This window comes from Rattus norvegicus, chromosome 17 (assembly GCF_021556685.1).
Source record: "Rattus norvegicus strain SHRSP/BbbUtx chromosome 17, alternate assembly SHRSP_T2T, whole genome shotgun sequence".
Lineage (NCBI taxonomy): Eukaryota > Metazoa > Chordata > Mammalia > Rodentia > Muridae > Rattus > Rattus norvegicus.
In genome coordinates this window covers 7,781,337-7,799,675 of record NC_141550.1, presented here as the reverse complement: position 1 = coordinate 7,799,675, position 18,339 = coordinate 7,781,337, and the positions used below count along the sequence as shown (strand labels likewise).

The 18,339-nt window shown below is 47.3% G+C and overlaps 1 protein-coding gene and 1 long non-coding RNA gene across 5 annotated transcripts in view; one reads left to right on the top strand and one right to left on the bottom strand.

The window, feature by feature from the left end:
- LOC102555284 (uncharacterized) overlaps positions 1-18,339 on the top strand; it is a 218,096-nt gene that overhangs the window by 57,543 nt on the left and 142,214 nt on the right. For 2 of the 4 annotated variants that reach the window (XR_015641044.1, XR_015641043.1), the window contains exons 1-3: positions 900-1,011; positions 2,416-2,532; positions 14,839-14,910. This is a non-coding gene — a long non-coding RNA (uncharacterized LOC102555284). Of the gene's footprint in view, positions 1-899; positions 1,012-2,415; positions 2,533-14,838; positions 14,911-18,339 lie in introns of those variants that run through there. The other 2 variants (XR_015641045.1, XR_015641042.1) reach the window with 2 other exon arrangements.
- Positions 1-18,339, bottom strand: part of Trpc7 (transient receptor potential cation channel, subfamily C, member 7) — a 121,798-nt gene that overhangs the window by 36,469 nt on the left and 66,990 nt on the right. The window contains 2 exon segments of the mRNA NM_001191691.3: positions 853-1,086; positions 13,700-13,916. Of these exon segments, the coding sequence (NP_001178620.2) occupies positions 853-1,086; positions 13,700-13,916 (451 nt within the window).

The window sequence follows — 18,339 nt, the reverse complement described above, 5'->3', positions numbered from 1 at the left end:
GAGGGGGATCCATTTTCTTTATGGATGTGGCTCCCAGTAGGTCAACCATGTTCTAGTGGGTGTCCCCACCCCACCCCCAGGAATATATACACTCAGCACAAATATATGGAGTATATGGGTTAATCTGTTAAGAAAAGCAAAGGACACAAACTCGGGGTGAGGTTTCGGGAGGTAGGGGTGGGTCTGAGAGGAGGTAGAGGGGGAGGCTTGGGGCGAATATGATCAGAAGACTGTTAAAATTCTCAAAGAATTAGTAAAACATTTTAAAAATTAGCTGTACAGGTAGTCTACACTCTTTCTAAACAAGTGGAGCGGAGGGTGATCCAAGCTTAATTAGGCTTTTTTACAAAAAAAAAAAAAAAAATCTCTTCTTCATGAACTCCACTCTCATTCATAATGGCTCATTCCGGAAATACTTTCTGCAGGGCAGTCAAGAATCCCACTGTTGCCTGACTAGAGGTCTCAGTAGATCTCCTCAGATTTCTTGGAGGCAGCAGCCTTAAGTATATGTGTGTGTGTGTGTGTGTGTGTGTGTGTGTGTGTGTGTGTGTGTGTGTATGTGTGTGTCTATTTCCCACGTCGAGAGAGGGTGGGTTCTTCAAAAACAAACCCAAAAATCTACGGAAATGTCCCAAGAACCTCTCAGAAACAAACCCAAACACTAAAATATCCACTTCTTTTTTTTTTTTTTGGTTCTTTTTTTTCGGAGCTGGGGACCGAACCCAGGGAAATATCCACTTCTAAGTCACGGATTTATTCCGCATTCTGTAAGCGCGTTGGGGACACCTGTGGAACCTGCCAGGTTCCAAATCCCAGGTCCTGGAACCAGGCTAAGCGACCCCTGAGACTCACCGTAGGTGAAGTATGCCACTTCCGGCGGAAGTGAGACGTTGTGCAGCGTTACATCCTGCACGTACTGGTCCACGTACAGCTGGGCCTCACTGGCCTTGAGGAAAGCCATGAACCTCGCGGTGAAGGAGGCCACGAAGACGGACAACATGCCGAAATCCAGTAGGTTCCACAAGTGCAGCACGTACTCCCGCGGCCCCTCCTCCCAGATCTCCTTGCATTCAGACCAGATCATTCCTGTGGGAGAAGGACAGGCCCAGTTTTCAGTTACCTCGGCAGATGCCAAAGGAACCGGGTAGAAACAAACATATGAACCCTGTGGGATAGCTAGAGACAGACAGATGGACGCACCTTCAATTCGATTTGTGAATTTCTGTGACTGGGAGAAGGCATGCCTTTTATCCCTGACCTTATGAGGTAAACCGTCTCTGAAAGTGAGAGGGTTCGCACCCATGGACGGACTTTGGAGGCAGACTGTGGGAGACAAACTCACACACTTAAATATGGGGTAGTTATAAATCAGGAAGGAAGGGAGCCGAGGTTGCAGACTTTCCGAAGGTCCACGTGTGAGGTAGAATTCGGTTTCCCCAGATTGCAGATTTTCTGCTGCTGTGGTTGGTTCGGGGAGTTTAAGCATAGGGGCATTGGATTTCCTCTGCTTTTCCTTTAGATAACGAATTGGATTTTAAGAGACAGGTCCTCATTGTTACACAGTAGACAATGTAGCTAATCAAAATGTTACAGGTTCTTCCAGCCCTCTTCCCAGACAACCTTAAAAGGTGGCCTAGACAGTGGTTCTCAGCCTTGGTTCTCAATCTTCCTAATGCCGGGACTCTTTTAAACAGTTCCTTGTGTTCTGGTGACCTCCCAACTATAAAATTATTTTGGTTACTTCCTAACTGCTATGGATCTTGATATAAATATCTGTGTTGTCTGATGGCCTTGGCTCTTGACCCACAGGTCGAGAAGCCCTGGCCTAGGCTAGTACTTTGGTGTGTAGTTGTATAGACCTTCGCTGCCTAGTACTGGGGCCACCTTGTAAATGTTGTCAATATTTACAACTTCTGCTTCTGATTAAGAGTTTTAAGATGAAGTTCCACCATGCAGAGAAACTGCAGCTAGCGGATGTTTTGCCAGTGCCAGAAATGTCATATACCCCAAGCTGACACACCCCTCTGTCCCACCCTTGCTGCCTCCCGCTGACAGCAGCCCATATTACAACACAGGCTTCTTTGAGGATTCAGCTGCTTTGGTAAAGTCTTAGACTCAAACATGATGCTGCCAGTGGCCATTGGTGGTGGCTCTGTCCTCCAGAGGGAGCTGGGTCTTAGTGTCGTCACCACATGACAGTGAGGAGTTGATTGTTTCCAGTCTTCAGGGACCCTGCCCAAGGACTGTTAGGGTCAATATTTGGTGGTGGGAAAGGCCCTTCAAATCAAAGGGATTGAAATACTTTTCCAAGGCAGAGAGTAGTCTGAGAGCAGCTGTCTGTTGAAGAGCCCTGTCTTTGTTTGCTGATGATGGAATTGAAGTTCCCACAGTGAGAAGTGTCCCCAACCCCTGCAGGTCTGTTTAAAGGACTTCTCACTGCCCTTGCTCGTTTCTCTCTAAACAAAGCACCTGTCTCGTGCATACTCTGTCAGACTTCGGACAGTCATTCAGTGCACCGTAAGTTACTTCACAGTGAGTATATACTTTTCATTTGCCCATTTAAAAGTCTTATTAGAAAGCCCATCACAGGTGAGGAGAGGAAATGTGGCTTATTTACTTATTTTTACTTTCTCTTGTCCTAGGTTAAAATCACCACTGTCCCAGTGGACGGAGGTGATCGGTTTTAATTTAGCCTGGCCATTCACTGGCAGTGGGATGTTGAGTAAGCCCCCTGACTTTGTGTTCTGGGGGAACTTCAAAAGCTTCTATGAGCCTGAGACGGAAATTATTTCCACTAGACACTGAAAATCATTCCATCATCAGATGTCCTTGTCAGTCTTCCTAGATTTAAATATTAATCACCGAGGTTAATTTAAATCATTCCAAGGCCATAGGTTAAAAGTAGCATGGGGTGAGGGTTTGAGCAACAGGGATGCCTACTGAAAACAGGGCTGTGTGAAATGAAGTACTTTGGTGAGGGAAACTGGGCCTCCCGCTTCCGAGATGCGAGGGGAGCAATGGGATTATATTGTCGCTGAGCCCCAGGTCTTTCGCCCCAGCGCGTCAGAGAAATGTTTAGAGCTCAGGCCCAAGGGGTAAGGGATGCTTGGTGCTTGAGAATCCTCCAGGCTAAGTTCCCATTACTCACAAATGCCTGGAGCCCAGAGAACAAGGTCACCGATAATTAAGAGAGGTGCTTGGCAGAGAAGGGGGCTAGGGCACGCCAGGAAGCCTCAGAGGGCATCAGCATCTTGATGTGTGTAACCTCTGAGTAATGCCTGCAGTCCGTGGAGAGGAGCTTGGCAGAGGGAAAGGCACTGCCTCCCTTCCGGTCTCTCAGGGCTTCCCTTCAAAATGTTCCAAGACAGAGCTATTCACATTTCTTAAACAGTCCGAGGCTCCTCTGCTCTAACCCAGAGTCTCACGTTGCCTATTTCCTTGCATTACGTTCTCAGCATTGGGAGCACAGGGTGTTCCAGGAACTCACAGGAAGGGAAACACACCGAGAAGCTCTCCATCCACCCCTAAGATCCAAACGCTGTCTCAGGGTTAGCATTTCCAAGGTTTATTTGCTTGCCAGGCAGAAGGATGATAATTTCCCAAGGACTCCTCTGTCTCTCTATGCCCTCTCTTCTGATCACAGCAGCCGGCAGGTGTCTGGTTTCTTCTAGGTGCCCAGCCCTGGGCTCAGCATTTTACAGACGCCACCTGATTCTTCAGAACATCCTAAAGGACAGCAATGGAGATTATCCCCACTTTGAAGATGTGACTCATGTAGAGTTGTCATGTCAGTTGTCCACAGGCACACTAACAGTCCAGGTTAATGCAGGCTCTCTGCTCTCCACTGTGCCTTCTGGTCATGCTCTGCACTGGGCACAAGCTTAGGCTGTTTAGTCAGAAACCATCCACTGACCAGATGTTGAGGTCCAGGCACCACACTCGGGCTAATACAACCAAGATAATAGATACCCATTTGCCCCTGGGCAATACAGCTAGCCCCGATGATGGAGACAGGATAAAGGGTCAACAGCACAGTCATGGGACCAAGCAGAGAGCCTGCCCGCTATGCATTTGTAGACTCATGAAAGGGTGAATTTATGGAAGAGGGATACTGGGTTAAGGAACCAGAAATTAGCCAGGTGAAGGGGGAAGGGTGTTTCAGGTAGTGGTCATGGAAATGTGGGAGAACAGGTCAGCCTAGGATAGTGGTTCTCAACCTTCCTGATGCTGTGACCCTTTAATATGGTTCCTCATATTGTGTTGATTCCCCCAATCATAACATTATTTTTGTTGCTACTTCATAACTTAATCTCGCTACTCTTATAAATCATAACTGTCTTAGTTAGGGTTTTACTGCTATGTATAGACACCAGTACTAAGGCAATCCTTCTAAGGACAACATTTAATTGGGACTGGCTTACAGGTTCAGAGGTTCAGTCCATCATCATCAAGTTGGGAACATGGCAGCGTCCAGGCAGGCATGGTGCAGGAGGAGCTGAGAGTTCCTCATCTTCATCTGAAGGCTGCTAGCAGAATACTGACTTCCAGGCAGCTAGGATGAGGGCCTTAAAGCCCACGCCCACGCCCACGCCCACAATGACACACTTCTTCCAACAAGGACACACCTCCTAATAATGCCATTCCCTGGGCCAAGTATATTCAAACCACCACAGTAACATAAATAATTTTGGAGATAGAGTTTGCTGAAGGAGTTGCAGCCCATAGATTGAGAACTACTGTTTTGGGAAACTATAAGATACCCAAGTTCAAAAATGAGAGAGTTCAAGGGTGGGGAGAGTCTTTCTCGGTCTAATAGACTCTCCTCCAGGCCATGCTGGTTGAAAAGACTGAGTGAAGGTTACACCAAGTCCATGGGCAGCTTTTAACCACGATAAACAGGACAGTAACATGCTCTGACTTGCTAGAAGAAACTGGTAAATCACCTGGGATTGTGTCTTAGTTAGGGTTTCACTGCTGTGAACAGACTCCATGACCAAGGCACCTCTTATAAGGACAACATTTAATCAGGGCTGCCTTACAGGTTCAGAGGTTCCGTCCATTATCGTCAAGGTGGGAACATGGTAGCATCCAGGCAGGCATGGTGCAGGAGGAGCTGAGAGTTCTACATCTTCACCTGAAGGCTGTTAGCAGAAGACTGGCTTCCAGGCAGCTAGGGTGAGGGTCTTATAGCCCACACCCACAGTGGGCTGCACCTACTTACTGCAACAAGGCCACACCTATTGCAACAAGGCCACACCTCCTAGTAGTGCCCCTCCCTGGGTCAAGCATATTCCAGCCACTGAAGATGATGTGTTTGGACATTGGCTAAATACTCAAAGGCTCCATTAAAAGCATGACTTTGTTAAGAACCAGGAAGAAATCAGGGAAGCAGGATTGTATGGTTTTTCCTCTCGACTAACTGTGTGAGTGTGATTCCAGAGCTCAGACTCAGCTGTGCCCTCAGATATTATAATCCTTGTGGGTGGGTTGTGGCATGGGAACCTAAAGCCAGCCAGGAGAGGGCAAGCTGGTGGGAGGGACAGCTAGGATGGTTTCCCGACACTCAGTTCCAGGCTGTTCCTCCTTTTGGTATTTGCACATATGTGCTGCAGTCCTGGTGTTTGCCTCTCATCCCATCGGTGGGGAATTCTGTTCTGATTGCAAGCATGGAAGAAAACAGCATTGGCACTGGAGTACCGGCCCAGCCAGTGAGCACCAAGTCTGGCAACCCAGTCGGTCCCCAGAGCACACACGGTCAGAGGGAAGTAGTGAGCCAAGCAAGCTGCCCTCTGACCTTCAAGTGTGCACATGTCTACTCCACCGTGAAAGAGTGAATAACAACTATGATGAAAACATTTTAAAAGGAAAGAAAGAGAGAGAAGGAGAGGGAGAGGGAGAGGGAGAGGGAGAGGGAGAGGGAGAGGGAGGGAGGGAGAGAGAGAGAGAGAGAGAGAGAGAGAGAGAGAGAGAGAGAGAGAGAACCCAACGCTAGGTTCTTCTGAGATGGGGAACATGCATTAGGAGAGTGCTCTGGTCTTCATGGCTCTCGGAACTTCACAGTTCTCTGAGGGACATCTCTAGAGGCAGGCTGTCAGTTGACTGTCCTCCAAGCCTCTCAGCTACTCCGGAGTGGCTGCTTTAATGTGAAGCCAGGCAACGCTGTGGACTGTCCTCCAGCTGGGCTGTGGCTCCCTCTGCCAAGGCTTCCTTTCAGCGGCTCCGTAGATGGCATGACTTAGCAGCAAGTCTGCCCCTCCTTCTCAGGTGTGCCCTCCATGCGGTGGTCGCTTGGGTGCTTGTCTGTCTGTCTGTCTGTCTGTCTGTCTGTCTGTCTCTCTGTCTCTCTCTCTCTGGTGCTGTCTTCTTAGTCCCCGTGGCTTTGATTCCCCCTGCAGGAAGTTCCTTGTATTTGGTAAGACATTCAGACAGAGGATGTCCTTCCAACTTTGACTGTCCCACAGAACGTGTTGGGGGGGGGGGTGTACTATGCCCAGTAGGAGGAGTGTAGTAGGGAACTAAGAGCACTGCTATGACATGTGACCTCTGAATGAAGTCACTGAGGAGACAGTGGCCCCGTGGAGAGGGTGAGTCAGCCGCACATATGCGTGGCTGCAGAAATACTGTCAGGCATATGGTCTGGTCAGTGCTCGGCGTTAGGGAGAAAGAAAAGGGGCCAGGAGGAGGAGGACTCAGGGTTTGGAGTAGGCTGCTTTATAAAGGCCTTGTCTTAGTCAGGGTTCTATTACTGTGAACTGACACCATGATCAATGCAAGTTTTATAAAGGACAACATTTAATTGGGCTGGTTTACAAATTCAGAGGTTCAATCCACATGGCAGCATCCAGGCAGGCATGGTGCAGGAGGAGCTGAGTTCTACATCTTCACCCGAAGGAAGCCAGGAACAGACTGAGCATCCTCAGGCAGCTAGGAGGAGAGTCTCCAAGCCCACCCCCCACAGTGACACACTTCCTCCAACAAGGCCACACCTTCTAATAGTGCAACTCCCTGGCCAAGTATATGCAAACCATCACAGGCCTCATCTGAAGAAGACCTTTGAGAGTCTGGGGGATGGGGGTTTAAGTCTGTGATATAGACTAATTGCCTAGTATACATAAGGCCCTGGGGTCCGTTCCCAGGATCTTCCTCACATAAAGACCTGAACAGAAACGGACATGTACAAGGAAGAGCCACATAGATCACCTGCAGGAACAACAGCCCGGAAAGGGCTCAAGGGCATAAACCGTCAAGGAGAGTGGTAGAGCTGACGTAGTGAGTGGGGTAGACGGTGGTGGCAGAGAAACCTCCATCCCTGAAAGGAGCAGGCTGGGCTAGCTCAGTACCCCAAGGTTCCCTTTACTCTGGAGCTGCACTTGTAAGGAGGTACTGATGGCTTGTGTCATTTTATAATCCGCTGGCCCAGGTACTACAGCTATGTATCTGGTGTGTCACTGGACAGGAGATCTGCACATCTGCGTTGGCCACTAGTTAAAGGCTTTCTTAGCTGTGACAGGGAGCAGAGGTCCAAGAACATCAGCAGGACATAGGGCTATTTCATGCTCTCCCATGTTTGAGCGGCTCATGCTGGATCTCAAGGTGTGAGAGCACAAGGAACCCTTTGTAGACAGTTGCTTTTCCAATCACCTCAGAGTTCCAGCAGGTATTTAGGGCAAGGCTGCACTGGTCATATTTACTCTTGTTTCCCTAGCTCCTGGTGAAGTACCGATCCTTGATAAACTGCTTAACATTTAGATGTGTCTATTGAGAAAAGGCGATGGACTAGAAGGACCTTCAGGGCACCTTCATCAGCGTGTCAGCCACACCATTTACTTCATGTCCTCAGAATGACCCTGTTACAGTGAATAATAGAGTGCCCATGCCCCTGGAAAGGCCAGGTCCCAGAAGTGGACACCGGATCCCATTCCTGTTATCTACTTAGGAGCTTTGCTTCCTGGTGGCCAAACCTCAGGACTCAGCGTTCTGTGCTCCGTTGGCAGCACTCGCCAACTCCTTACTCTGCAACGGCCCGCCACTCTCCGGGTCTTCCTTTGCTAGGTAATGCTCATGTTCTCAAACGTTAGCATTGCTGTGCCCTGTGGATGGATCCTGAGTTTGTGAAAGTGATAGGATAATTTGCTTACATATAACGACATGCTCATATTTTCTCTGACCCCAGCCCTGCTTCTCCAAAGTTCAGATACACACACCATTTACTACTTGACCTTTTCTCATAAGTGTCTGATATACTCTGGTTCTCTCCAGATGGTAGAAATCTTTGCCCTTTGGGAAAAAAAAATCTATATTATATATCTCAAACTGAAATCTTCATTTACCTCTCTCCTCCAAAACGCCTTCCCCAACACCCGTGTTCCCATCCTAGTGAATGACTTCCTTTCAGACTCTTTTGTAAGTTACTGTCCCCAACAGTTCTCTCTTTCTCACATCTCACATGTAATTCAGCAGTAAATATTGACTTTACCTTCAAAGTGTGGCCCTCCACTACTTGTCCTCACTAACCGTTTGATGTCCAACTTACAGTAGGGACATCAGGACTGGCACCCTGCCTCTGCTCCTGTGCCATAGCCATTCATTCTTAGCACCACACTCCTGGACCCACTGAAGCCTGTGATGTCACTTCCGTTAGAGCCCACAAAGCCTCTACCCACGTAGCCATCTCTGTTCTCTCTGAATGTGAAGACCTCAGAAACACTTGTTTGGAACATGTCCAATTTGCTACCAATTCTAGGCTCAGGGTGCACCACCCCTCCTGGCTAAAATGCTTTGGGACTACCATGGTAGGGGATAAGATGATCTCCGGCTGCTCAGCTATTCTGGTGGGATCTGAAGAGTGGGAGGGAGAGGGATCCACTGGCCTCTCTCCCTTACAGAAGGTTGATTAATGAGTAGATGTGGGAAGACACAGAGGACTATTTCCTTTTACTCTCTAACCTGAAGCTTGATGGTTTGTTTGAAGGCTTAAGACCCTTGTCCTAGCTTCCTAGAAGCTAGTCTTAGACTAGCAACCTTCAGATGAAGACGTAGAACTCTCAGCTCCTCCTGACCCCCATGCCTGGCTGGATGCCACCCTGCCCTACACCCCCCTGCCCATGGTAATGGACTGAACCTCTGAACCTGTAAGCCAGCCCAATTAAATGTTGTCCTTTATAAGAGTTGCCTTGGTCATGGTGCCTGTCACAGCAGTAAAACCCTAACTAAGATCCTGAGTCTCTCTTGATCTCTCTTCACCCCCAGTCAGGCCCCTTTTCTGTAGCCAAGACGACTTCACATTTGTGATTTTTCCTGCCTCAGCTGCCAAAGTAACAAGTGTACGTGCTACCATGGCCGGCCTCTTTAGTTCTGATAAAGGTTTCTGCCTCTGTTTTAGAGAATGTGTCTTGATTTCTGTTCCCAGACATTCAGTAAGATGAAGAACCATTCGCAGACATTTGAAAGAGGCAGCACTGGCCCCCTAAGCCAATGGGAAGGCCGACATCCTATCCTGAAGCCCATGCCCCCATCTGCAGCGCCCCAGAGGAAGTTCAAAGCACAGAGGCAGGGTCACTGGCTGGAGAGGGGGATGATAAGATGTCCTACAACAAGCTTCTGAGGGAAGGGTGCTGTGTAAGCCTGAGGGCAAACCAAACCCACGAGCACAGACATTGAAAAGGAGCCAAGACTCCAGATGTATAAGTCGGGTCCGGGCTGAGCTCCAAGCCACGAGCACATGGAATGGAATCCTACACACAACAGCCAGAAAGCTCACCCGTGTGGGGAAACATCTGATCTGTGCCCACCCAGAACCGAAAGGCATTGTTGACACCTGAGGCCTCTAGTAAAGACCCCTGAAGTGAGTTCTACAGCACAGAAATAAGTAACCATGATAAAATCAGCACCAGCTGAACAGTCCCTATGGTAATGGCCTCCAGAGGCCTCTAACAACAACAACAAAAAAATGACTCAAGGTGATAAGCAAAAGCTTAATACGCAGTCTGCATAAGGCCAGTCTTTAGAGGAAGCCACTGCTGTGGCTTGATGACGGAGTAAGGAAGAGGCTCAGTGTGCCAGTGTTGAGAAAGCTGGGCTGATGAGGGGAGCGGCCGATGGGTCATGGGTGTGGATTAGTGTTTTCCTCACACCAGTGGCTTCTTGGTCCTGGGGAGGATTGGTGGCAGGGTTGTCATGAGGTGAAGCCACCTCTGGTATCTTCTTCCATTCACTTGCTTTGTCTTCCCACATTAAGGATTTATGGTCAATCTTGCCCAGTTTCCCTTTTCGCCACCCTGTGCTATTTTCAAGCAAGGTCAGGGATCATGAAACCAAACACTTGGCTTTGTCCCCACATTCTACCATGAGGTCCTGTCAGACACAGCTGCCTTGTCTTAGGCATCCCCCTGCCCCAACCAAGAGCCAAAATAATCCTCTTTGCTTTATGGGTTACCCAGCCTTAGTTTTTCTGTCATAGCAAGAGAAATGGCTCAGGCAACCAAACTCAGATGCTCAACAACAGTTTGTGAAGTACTTATCGATCGATCGATGTTGGTCAATGTCAACTTCTAGGAGAAAGACTAGTCAGGGGGAATTACACAAAAAACCACAGAATTTTAAAAAGCACCATAAATATAGACAATATATTCAAGGATTTACAGGGAAATGCAGACACACTGAGGAAGGAAATGAGAGATATAAAGATATAAAAAGAATTGAGAAATATGAAAAGAATATAAATTTCATGAAGCAAAAAGTATATCTGGAATGAAGAAAGTTCCTGGGATGGAAATTCATAGACATGGCAAACAGAGCTGCAGCATGAACTGGAGAGGGCTCAGGATCAAAAAGAAAAAGAAGAAAACAGACTTTACTGTGTGGCGGTACTCTCCATAGCCCTGACTAGCTTGCAACTCACTGCGTAGTAGACCAGGCTGGCCGCGAACTCCCAGAGACCTACCTGCCTCTGCCTCCGGAGTGCTGGGATTAAGGTGTGTGTCGCTCTACATATGGAAATAATACATAGTTTTTTTTTGTTTTGTTTTTTAAACACATGAAAGTTTCATGATCTCAGACCTTATTTCAGAATAACAAGGGTTGAAGGAAAAGGGGAAGGGGCCAGACTGGCCATGGCTCCCTAATTATTTAAGATGAGAGACAGACACACGGGTTCATTCTGTTCCTTTCTTGAGTATTGTACTTTTAAAGACTATCTATAATAAACATTTTGCAAGTTTCCCCCCTTTAGTAAGACAGCAAAGACTTTTTTTTCTGTATTAAACAAGGCAAGAAAGAGGCCATTGTGAGTGGCTCTTGTTTTTTCCAACACTTGAGATGATTAACTCCTGAAAACACATCTCTGCCCTGATGGGCAGAAATCAGGCTGTGTAACCCTGAGAGCCATCGTCTGGAGACACACCTCCACTATTGCAGAAAGGCTGACACCTAGGAAGAGCCAGAAGAGGCCTCAGGAAAATGGCATGTCCTAGGAGGCTTAGCTTATAGTAACTGCATTTGTCTAAAGAGAGGGGTCTTGTACTCACTGCGGTCTGGGAAAGTGGGATGAAAGAGAAACTTGTAAACACTTTACATTTTTACTTATAAACTCACACTGCGAATGTCTAAAAGTGCCTAATGTTAAAGTGTTTGATGATGTTAAACCAAGGGGCTGTCTGAGAGAGGCCTGGGATAGGTCCTGAACTAGGAAAGGCCGCAGACCTCAGCCTGTACCAGGCTTCTGTGTCTTCCCTATTCAACTGTAGTGTCAATGACTTGACTAAACAATTCCTTGGCCACAGGCTTGCCAGATGATCACATGTCCCTGGGAAGGATGGCCTACTCCCCTGACTGCCCCAGGTCAACACATTCTCACAATCTCCACTTGCCTGCTTGTGGTCTTGTAGGGCTGTTTTCCCATGTGTTTCCGGGTTGGGCAGCCATGATGCTCTCTGGTGGTTTATCCCTTGTAACTTTCTTGGGCATCAGTACAGGGCATGTGCTGTGCAATCATTTTACAAATCCATTCATGATTTTTGCTGTTTGATGGCACAAACACTTTGAGCCTGATTATATTTTTGACTTAATACTTGTAAATAATTATACAAATATTAAATACTTGTCAGGAAAGCAAAATCTGGGTGAATACGGTCAAACTAATTAAATTAACTGACCAACTCTCCTTGCCGCACGAATTTCAGTTCTTTTAAAGCTTTTATTTCACTAGAAATATCCCCATTAACTCCAGACCTTTGCGGTATAAAGTCTGCAGTTTATGAAGGTTTTGCCTATTTATTATTTCCCTGAAGATAGCTTTGGCAAGTTTTCGTTTTTCTCCCGTTAACTGATTTGCAGCTTTCAGTGTTAGAATAAACACTGGAACCAATAGCATTTTTCTGCATTCAGCTCTAGCCACTTCCAGTAATAAAGGGGGACATCGGGAGCCATTCCCTAGGAAATTGTGGCAAAGCTTGAAAGCACAAAATATCAGCACAGATAGGAACTCACAACCACTTAGCACATTAATTTAAACAAATAACACATGCTACCGAAGATGGAGGAAGGGGAGGGAGGGAGGGAGGCAGGGAGGCAGGGAGGGAGGGAGGTGTCATCTTGTGTATTGTATGGCTGCCTCACCTGTCAATTAAAAAGCCTGTGGCCTATGGCTTATGCAGGAAATAGAGGTGGGACATCCGGAGGAGAAAGGATTCTGGGAGAGAAGAAGGCAGGGGGAGGAGCCTGAAAAGATGAGGAGGTGACATGGACTTGGGGTACCTAAGCACGGGAAACTAGCCATGTGACAAAATGTAGGTTAAAATAACTGGGCTATCTTTAGCAATGGTCTAGTCAGAGTAGGGCCTAGCTATATGGCCAAGGTATTTATAAATATAATTTGAGTCTGAGTCTTATTTCTGGGAGCATGGGGCTGGAAGGTAGAACCAGGACTTAACTTCACTCTCTGTGTTGGTGAGCATGCGTGCATGTGTGCGTGTGTGTTGAGAACATGCCTCCATTGGACTGGACCGTGGCAAGTCTGTGGGAGAGTCCATCGACTGATGATTGATGTGGAAGGTTCCAGTCCTCTGTGGGCAGCGCCACCTCCGGGCAGGTGGTCCTACCCGATGGAAAAAAAGCAGTCTGAGCGAGCCAGGAGGACCAAGCCCATAAACAGCACCCCTCCATTGCCTCTGCCTCAGTTTCTCCCCCCAGGTTCCTGTCCTGAGTCCCTGCACTGACTTCCCTCAGCCTGCAACCCACGAGGTATAGGTCAAATAACCCTTCCTCCCTTTGTTTCCTTTGGTCAAGCTCTTTATTATAGCAATAGAAACTTAACTAAGGCACTACCCAAATTTTAGATAATATTTACTATACAAAATCCACTTATGCGGATTAACACAAGTGTACTTTAAGCTATGGAATTTAAGTGTCTTTTAAGCTACGAAATTTTACCTTTCTTAAATTAGGCTTGTTCTAAGGCTTGTAGGGAACTAAATGATCAACACGTTTCCTACGCAAAGCCACCTTATAACCATATGCACTACACCTGTAAGCCAGAGTGCCTAGCAGGTGTCCCTCCCTGAGCATCTCCTTTCAAAATTGGGGTTTATGTTGCCTCGTGCACAGCATCTTGATTTTCATGGTGCACAGACACAGAGGTCCAGAAGTCGGTACTTAGTGATGTCATCTTAGAGAGACGGGAAGGACAGAGCAGCTGGCTTACCTAAGACCCACTTCATGATGAGCATCTCCGTCCAGGAGAACTGCGTGGTTTTCACTCTGAAGATCTGTTTGGGGTAGTCTGTGAAGGTCTCGTTGGGCAAAGTCTTAACACCCTCAAACCGGTCGGATGCATTCACAACTAGCAGTCCCAGGAAGATGGTAAAAGACACCGCGTGGGCTACGAACTTCATGAAAGGGCTCCTCAGGGTTCGTCCTAGCTGGAGACAAAGTGTGTAGAGGACATGTTAAAATGACAGCTTGTGTGTCAAACACGTGCCTTTGTTTTATAAAAACACAGTTTAACCAGAGACTCCCCCACCCTGGACAGAAACTGGAAGGAACATAGACATTTTCTCTTGTACTTTCATATGAGCAGATGCTTAACCAAATCTATGTTCTACTGAGTTCAAAGATTTTTTTTTTCCTATTTACAAGTCTGAGGGGAAGGGGCTAAAGGAATAGAACACACAAACACATAATCAGGTTACATCAGCTGACCCTGGTACCCCCAGCCTCATGGATATGGTCTTACTCCCTTCCAGTCTGAGGAACAGTATCTAACCAGGATCTACCCATTTGCTTGGGTTTGGATGGCTGTTTTTGTTTTTCTTGTATTTATTCAGCGCCATAAGCTTCCTAATATTACGTGAACTGCACTTACATAAAGTTAGACAGGTCTTGATATTTGTATCTTTGCCGTTGTCTAGGGTAAGGCAGTAGGGTCACCATTTCAAGGCCAGCTGGAGCTACATAGGGAAGACCTGTCTCTAAAACATAGTTTATAATTTATAATTTTATAGCCAGCAAGTTTAGGACACAGGCTTCATGATGCTGTCTTAAAGTTCACTGATTTCTCCTTGTGGTCTGTTAGTCAGTGTGGTTGTTCCCACTGAGTCTAGAATGACCCAGAATGCACCTGCCTTCCCAGGGAGCAAGCCATTGGTGGCATCTTGATCACCATGCTGACGAGATCCCTGGGGGTCTCCCCTAGGCCAACTCACCTCTCTCACCAAGTCTGACCCTTCCCCCAGGCCTACTGAGAAGGAGGGGAATCTCTTTAGCATCCCAGCTCCTCCTCCAGGGTGGATTCAGTTATGACCAGTGGCTGATTGACTGATGTTCCCGTGTCACCTCACTTAGGAGTCCTGGAGGTAAATGTCACCTGGGAGCCTCAGTATCAGCCTGACTGTCAACCACAGGGACTTCTCTAAGGTAAGACTCCCTAGATCACAGCTGTGTTCCGACAATGTTTGCACATCAGGTGGCTTGATGACATTCTTCTATTGTGTTTCAGTCAGTAGCCACTCTCTGTTCTTATTGTCAGGATAACATGATTTATAATTGTTTGAATGTCATGAGATACATTTATTGGAATTTTAATATGCAGCCAGTTTTTATCTTTTTAAAACATTCATGACCAAGCCAGGCATTAGGAGTCCACGGCCATGTTCAAGGTCACCGGTGTGCACATGTAGACTACTGTAAGACAGACACACTAGGAACAACTCCAGCGGGGTAAAGAGATGTTTGTCTGACAACCATAGGCCCACAAACCCCTACCAAATAACATTTCTATATACTTTAATGCTGTAAGTTATTATATATAACTGCATTTATTGTTTTATTTTTAACAGTAGGAACATGTTAATTTGATAATGCAGACTGGAAGGACAGACAGTATCTCACATGAATTCAGTAGGATCAGGCTGTGTCTGAATTACACCATGTTGCACTTTGGTTTGTTATACATCGGGTATCTAGTTCGAATTTTTCAACATTGTAGCTATGGATATTCCCATCTTAGAGACTTTTTTCCCCAACCATCTGACCTTGGACATCCTTAAGTATTCATGGAATTGTTCCTGAGTAGCCGAAACATCGTATCTTGTCCCTGTCTGTGGTTTCATAAGCAACAAGGGAAGGTGAGTTCTGGGAGCGGAGGCATTGAGGAACAGACAGGACTAACAGCTACCAGATCTGTGTCTTGCAGAAGGTCCATCAAAGAAAGATGGAGACACTGAGAAAGACAGCTCTTAAAGAGCACCCGCCATCTCTCTGTGGACTGCGTGGCGTGGGGTCTCCCACTGACGGTCATCTGAGACTGTGGAGCAGATCCTATCTCAGGCCAGGCACCTGCTTCCTGCCTAAGCTGGCCCTGGGGGTCCCTTTTTCAGCATATTGTCCTCCAGCAGATGAGCCTCTTAAAAATGATTCTGTTTACTGCAGAAGTGACTCTCACAATGCCCTGTACTGATTTGGAAACTACCCTGGTCTCCATTTTCACTTGATGTAGGCAATAGGGTGGGGAGGTGAGACTAGGGATGGATGGACCTTCTTCTGAACTTGGGTAAGCCATTGGCAGATGAGGGCCAGTCATTTCAGTGGTTCCTCCTCCTCCTCTTCTTCCTCCTCCTCCTCTTCTTCCTCCCACTCTTCCTCCTCCACTTCCTCCTCCTATCCTCCCTCCTCCCATATCTTTTTTCCTTTTCCTGCTTTTTCCTCTTCCTTTCTCTCTCTGTCTGTCTCTGTTTCTCTGTCTCTCTGTCTCTCTGTCTGTCTGTCTGTCTGTCTGTCTGTCTCTCTTGAGACAGGCTGGCCTCAAGCTCATGGCAATCTTCTGCCTCTAGTAGTGGGATTATAAAGGTTTGCCACTGCTGTCTGTGTATGTGTGTTTGTTTATATGAGTATGTGTTGGAAGTGAGTGTGTGTTTATGTGTTTAGAGTGTGTATGGTTGTATGTGAGTATGTATGAATGTGTGTGAGTGTGTGTATTTATGTGGTGTATGTGAGTGTTTATGTGTGTAAGAGTATGTTTTTGTGGGGTTGGGGATTTAGCTCAGTGGTAGAGCGCTTGCTAGGGCCCTGGGTTTGGTCCCAGCTCCGAAAAAAAGAAAAAAAAAAGAGTATGTTTTTGTGTGTATTTATGTGAGTGTGTTTGTGTGTGAGTGTATGTGTAAGTATGTGTGTGAATGTATTTATGTGTGTTTATGAGTGTGTGTGTGTGTGTGTGTGTGTGTGTGTGTGTGTTTGAAATTTTCTGTTTTACTCACAAAGATAATTTCTGCAGTAAATTACTCAGGGAAGGACTGCTTTCTAAAGCCTGACTGATGAGCCAAGAGAAGACAAAAGAGTAACCAGGAAGGCCTCTCAGCTCTGGGACTGCTAGAGCCAAGCCAAGGTTGCAGCGTTAGGCTCATAGCTGATGCTGGGGTGTTGGGAGCTGTGACACAGTCCACCCTGCCTACAGCGTGAAGGCTGTGAGGCTGGAAATGCACAGAAGTCGCTCCATCACTACTGAGGCCTGTGAGTGAGAGCACAGCAGTCGCCATGAGTCTGTACTGGGAGATGAGGCAGGACATCAGGAATTTGAGTCTGAGCTCCTTAGGGAGCCCCAGGCTAGCATCGGGAGTAGATGTTGTCTTAGCAAAATCAAGAGCTGGAGAGATGGCTCGGAGGCTTAGAGCTTTTGCTGCTCTTGCAGATGATCTGAGCTTGGTTCTCAGCACCCATATTGGGTAACTTACAAATAACCTGTAGCCAGCTCCAGGGGAGACAGCACCCTCTTCAGGCTCCTATGGGAACTCTACCCAAGTGGCATACACACTCATAGACAGACATACACACGAGTACATTTAAAACAAATTAAAAGCAACAAAAATCCAAATAGAAGAAGCCTGACCTAGGGCTCAGGTATCTTCCTTTTTATGAGGGTGGATTGTTTTTGGAGTCTCCTATTACAGTGTGAGGCCACCCTTCGTTCAGGGGCTCAAGAAGTACTGGGAGATGGTAGTTTTTACAAGGTAGGGTTTCCAGTGAGGGGGGAAGGGAACAGGAGTCAGGCCTGTGGCAGGTTTGATTTCTCTTTCCTAGAGAAGTTGGCATGCAGCTCCACTGAAGCTGTGTGTAGGCACACAGATGCTTTCGCCACAACCGTGGGCAAATCTCTTGACCCGTAGACACTCAGTTTCAGTCGCAGTGCCACAGACTTTCGGTGGTCGATTGACGAGTGTCTCTGTGTCGTCTATAAAATGGGGATGAGAACGTAGACACCCGCCTGTGGTTGATGTAAGTGGTGACTGACGTGGCACCCAGCAAATGGTACCTGCTCTGTAGCGAGCTCTTGGTCTACGGGGGTGACGGTTGAGGAACTCCCCTAGTGGAAGCCCGAGCGACTCAACAGAATCCTTGAAAACTTTTCTTTATATTTATTTATTCTACGGAGTTCCTGCCTCCATTTATGCCTGCGACTCATGTGTGCCCGGTACTCTGAGGTCTAAAGAGAGCGTTGGGTCCCCTGGAACTGGAGCTATCATGTGAGTGCTGGGAACCGAACCCTAATTCTCTGTAACAGCAACAAGCTCTCTTAGCACTGCGCCATTGCTCCAGCTCCTTGGCTGACTCGTGGCAGGTATGCATGCAAGGGTTCATGAAGGACCCACACAGGACCATCGCACATGCCACAAGCCTGTTTGGAGGGCCAGCTATGGAACTAGAGGAGACAGAGAGAAGACAGCTGTCAACCATGGGCCCTTCCCTTAAGGAGAAGAGACACAGATGTAAAATGATGGGAAAACCTAAATGAGGACCAACAGTGCAGGGCTCAGACTGCATAGCAGCAGAGTGGCCAGCCTCTGGCACCAC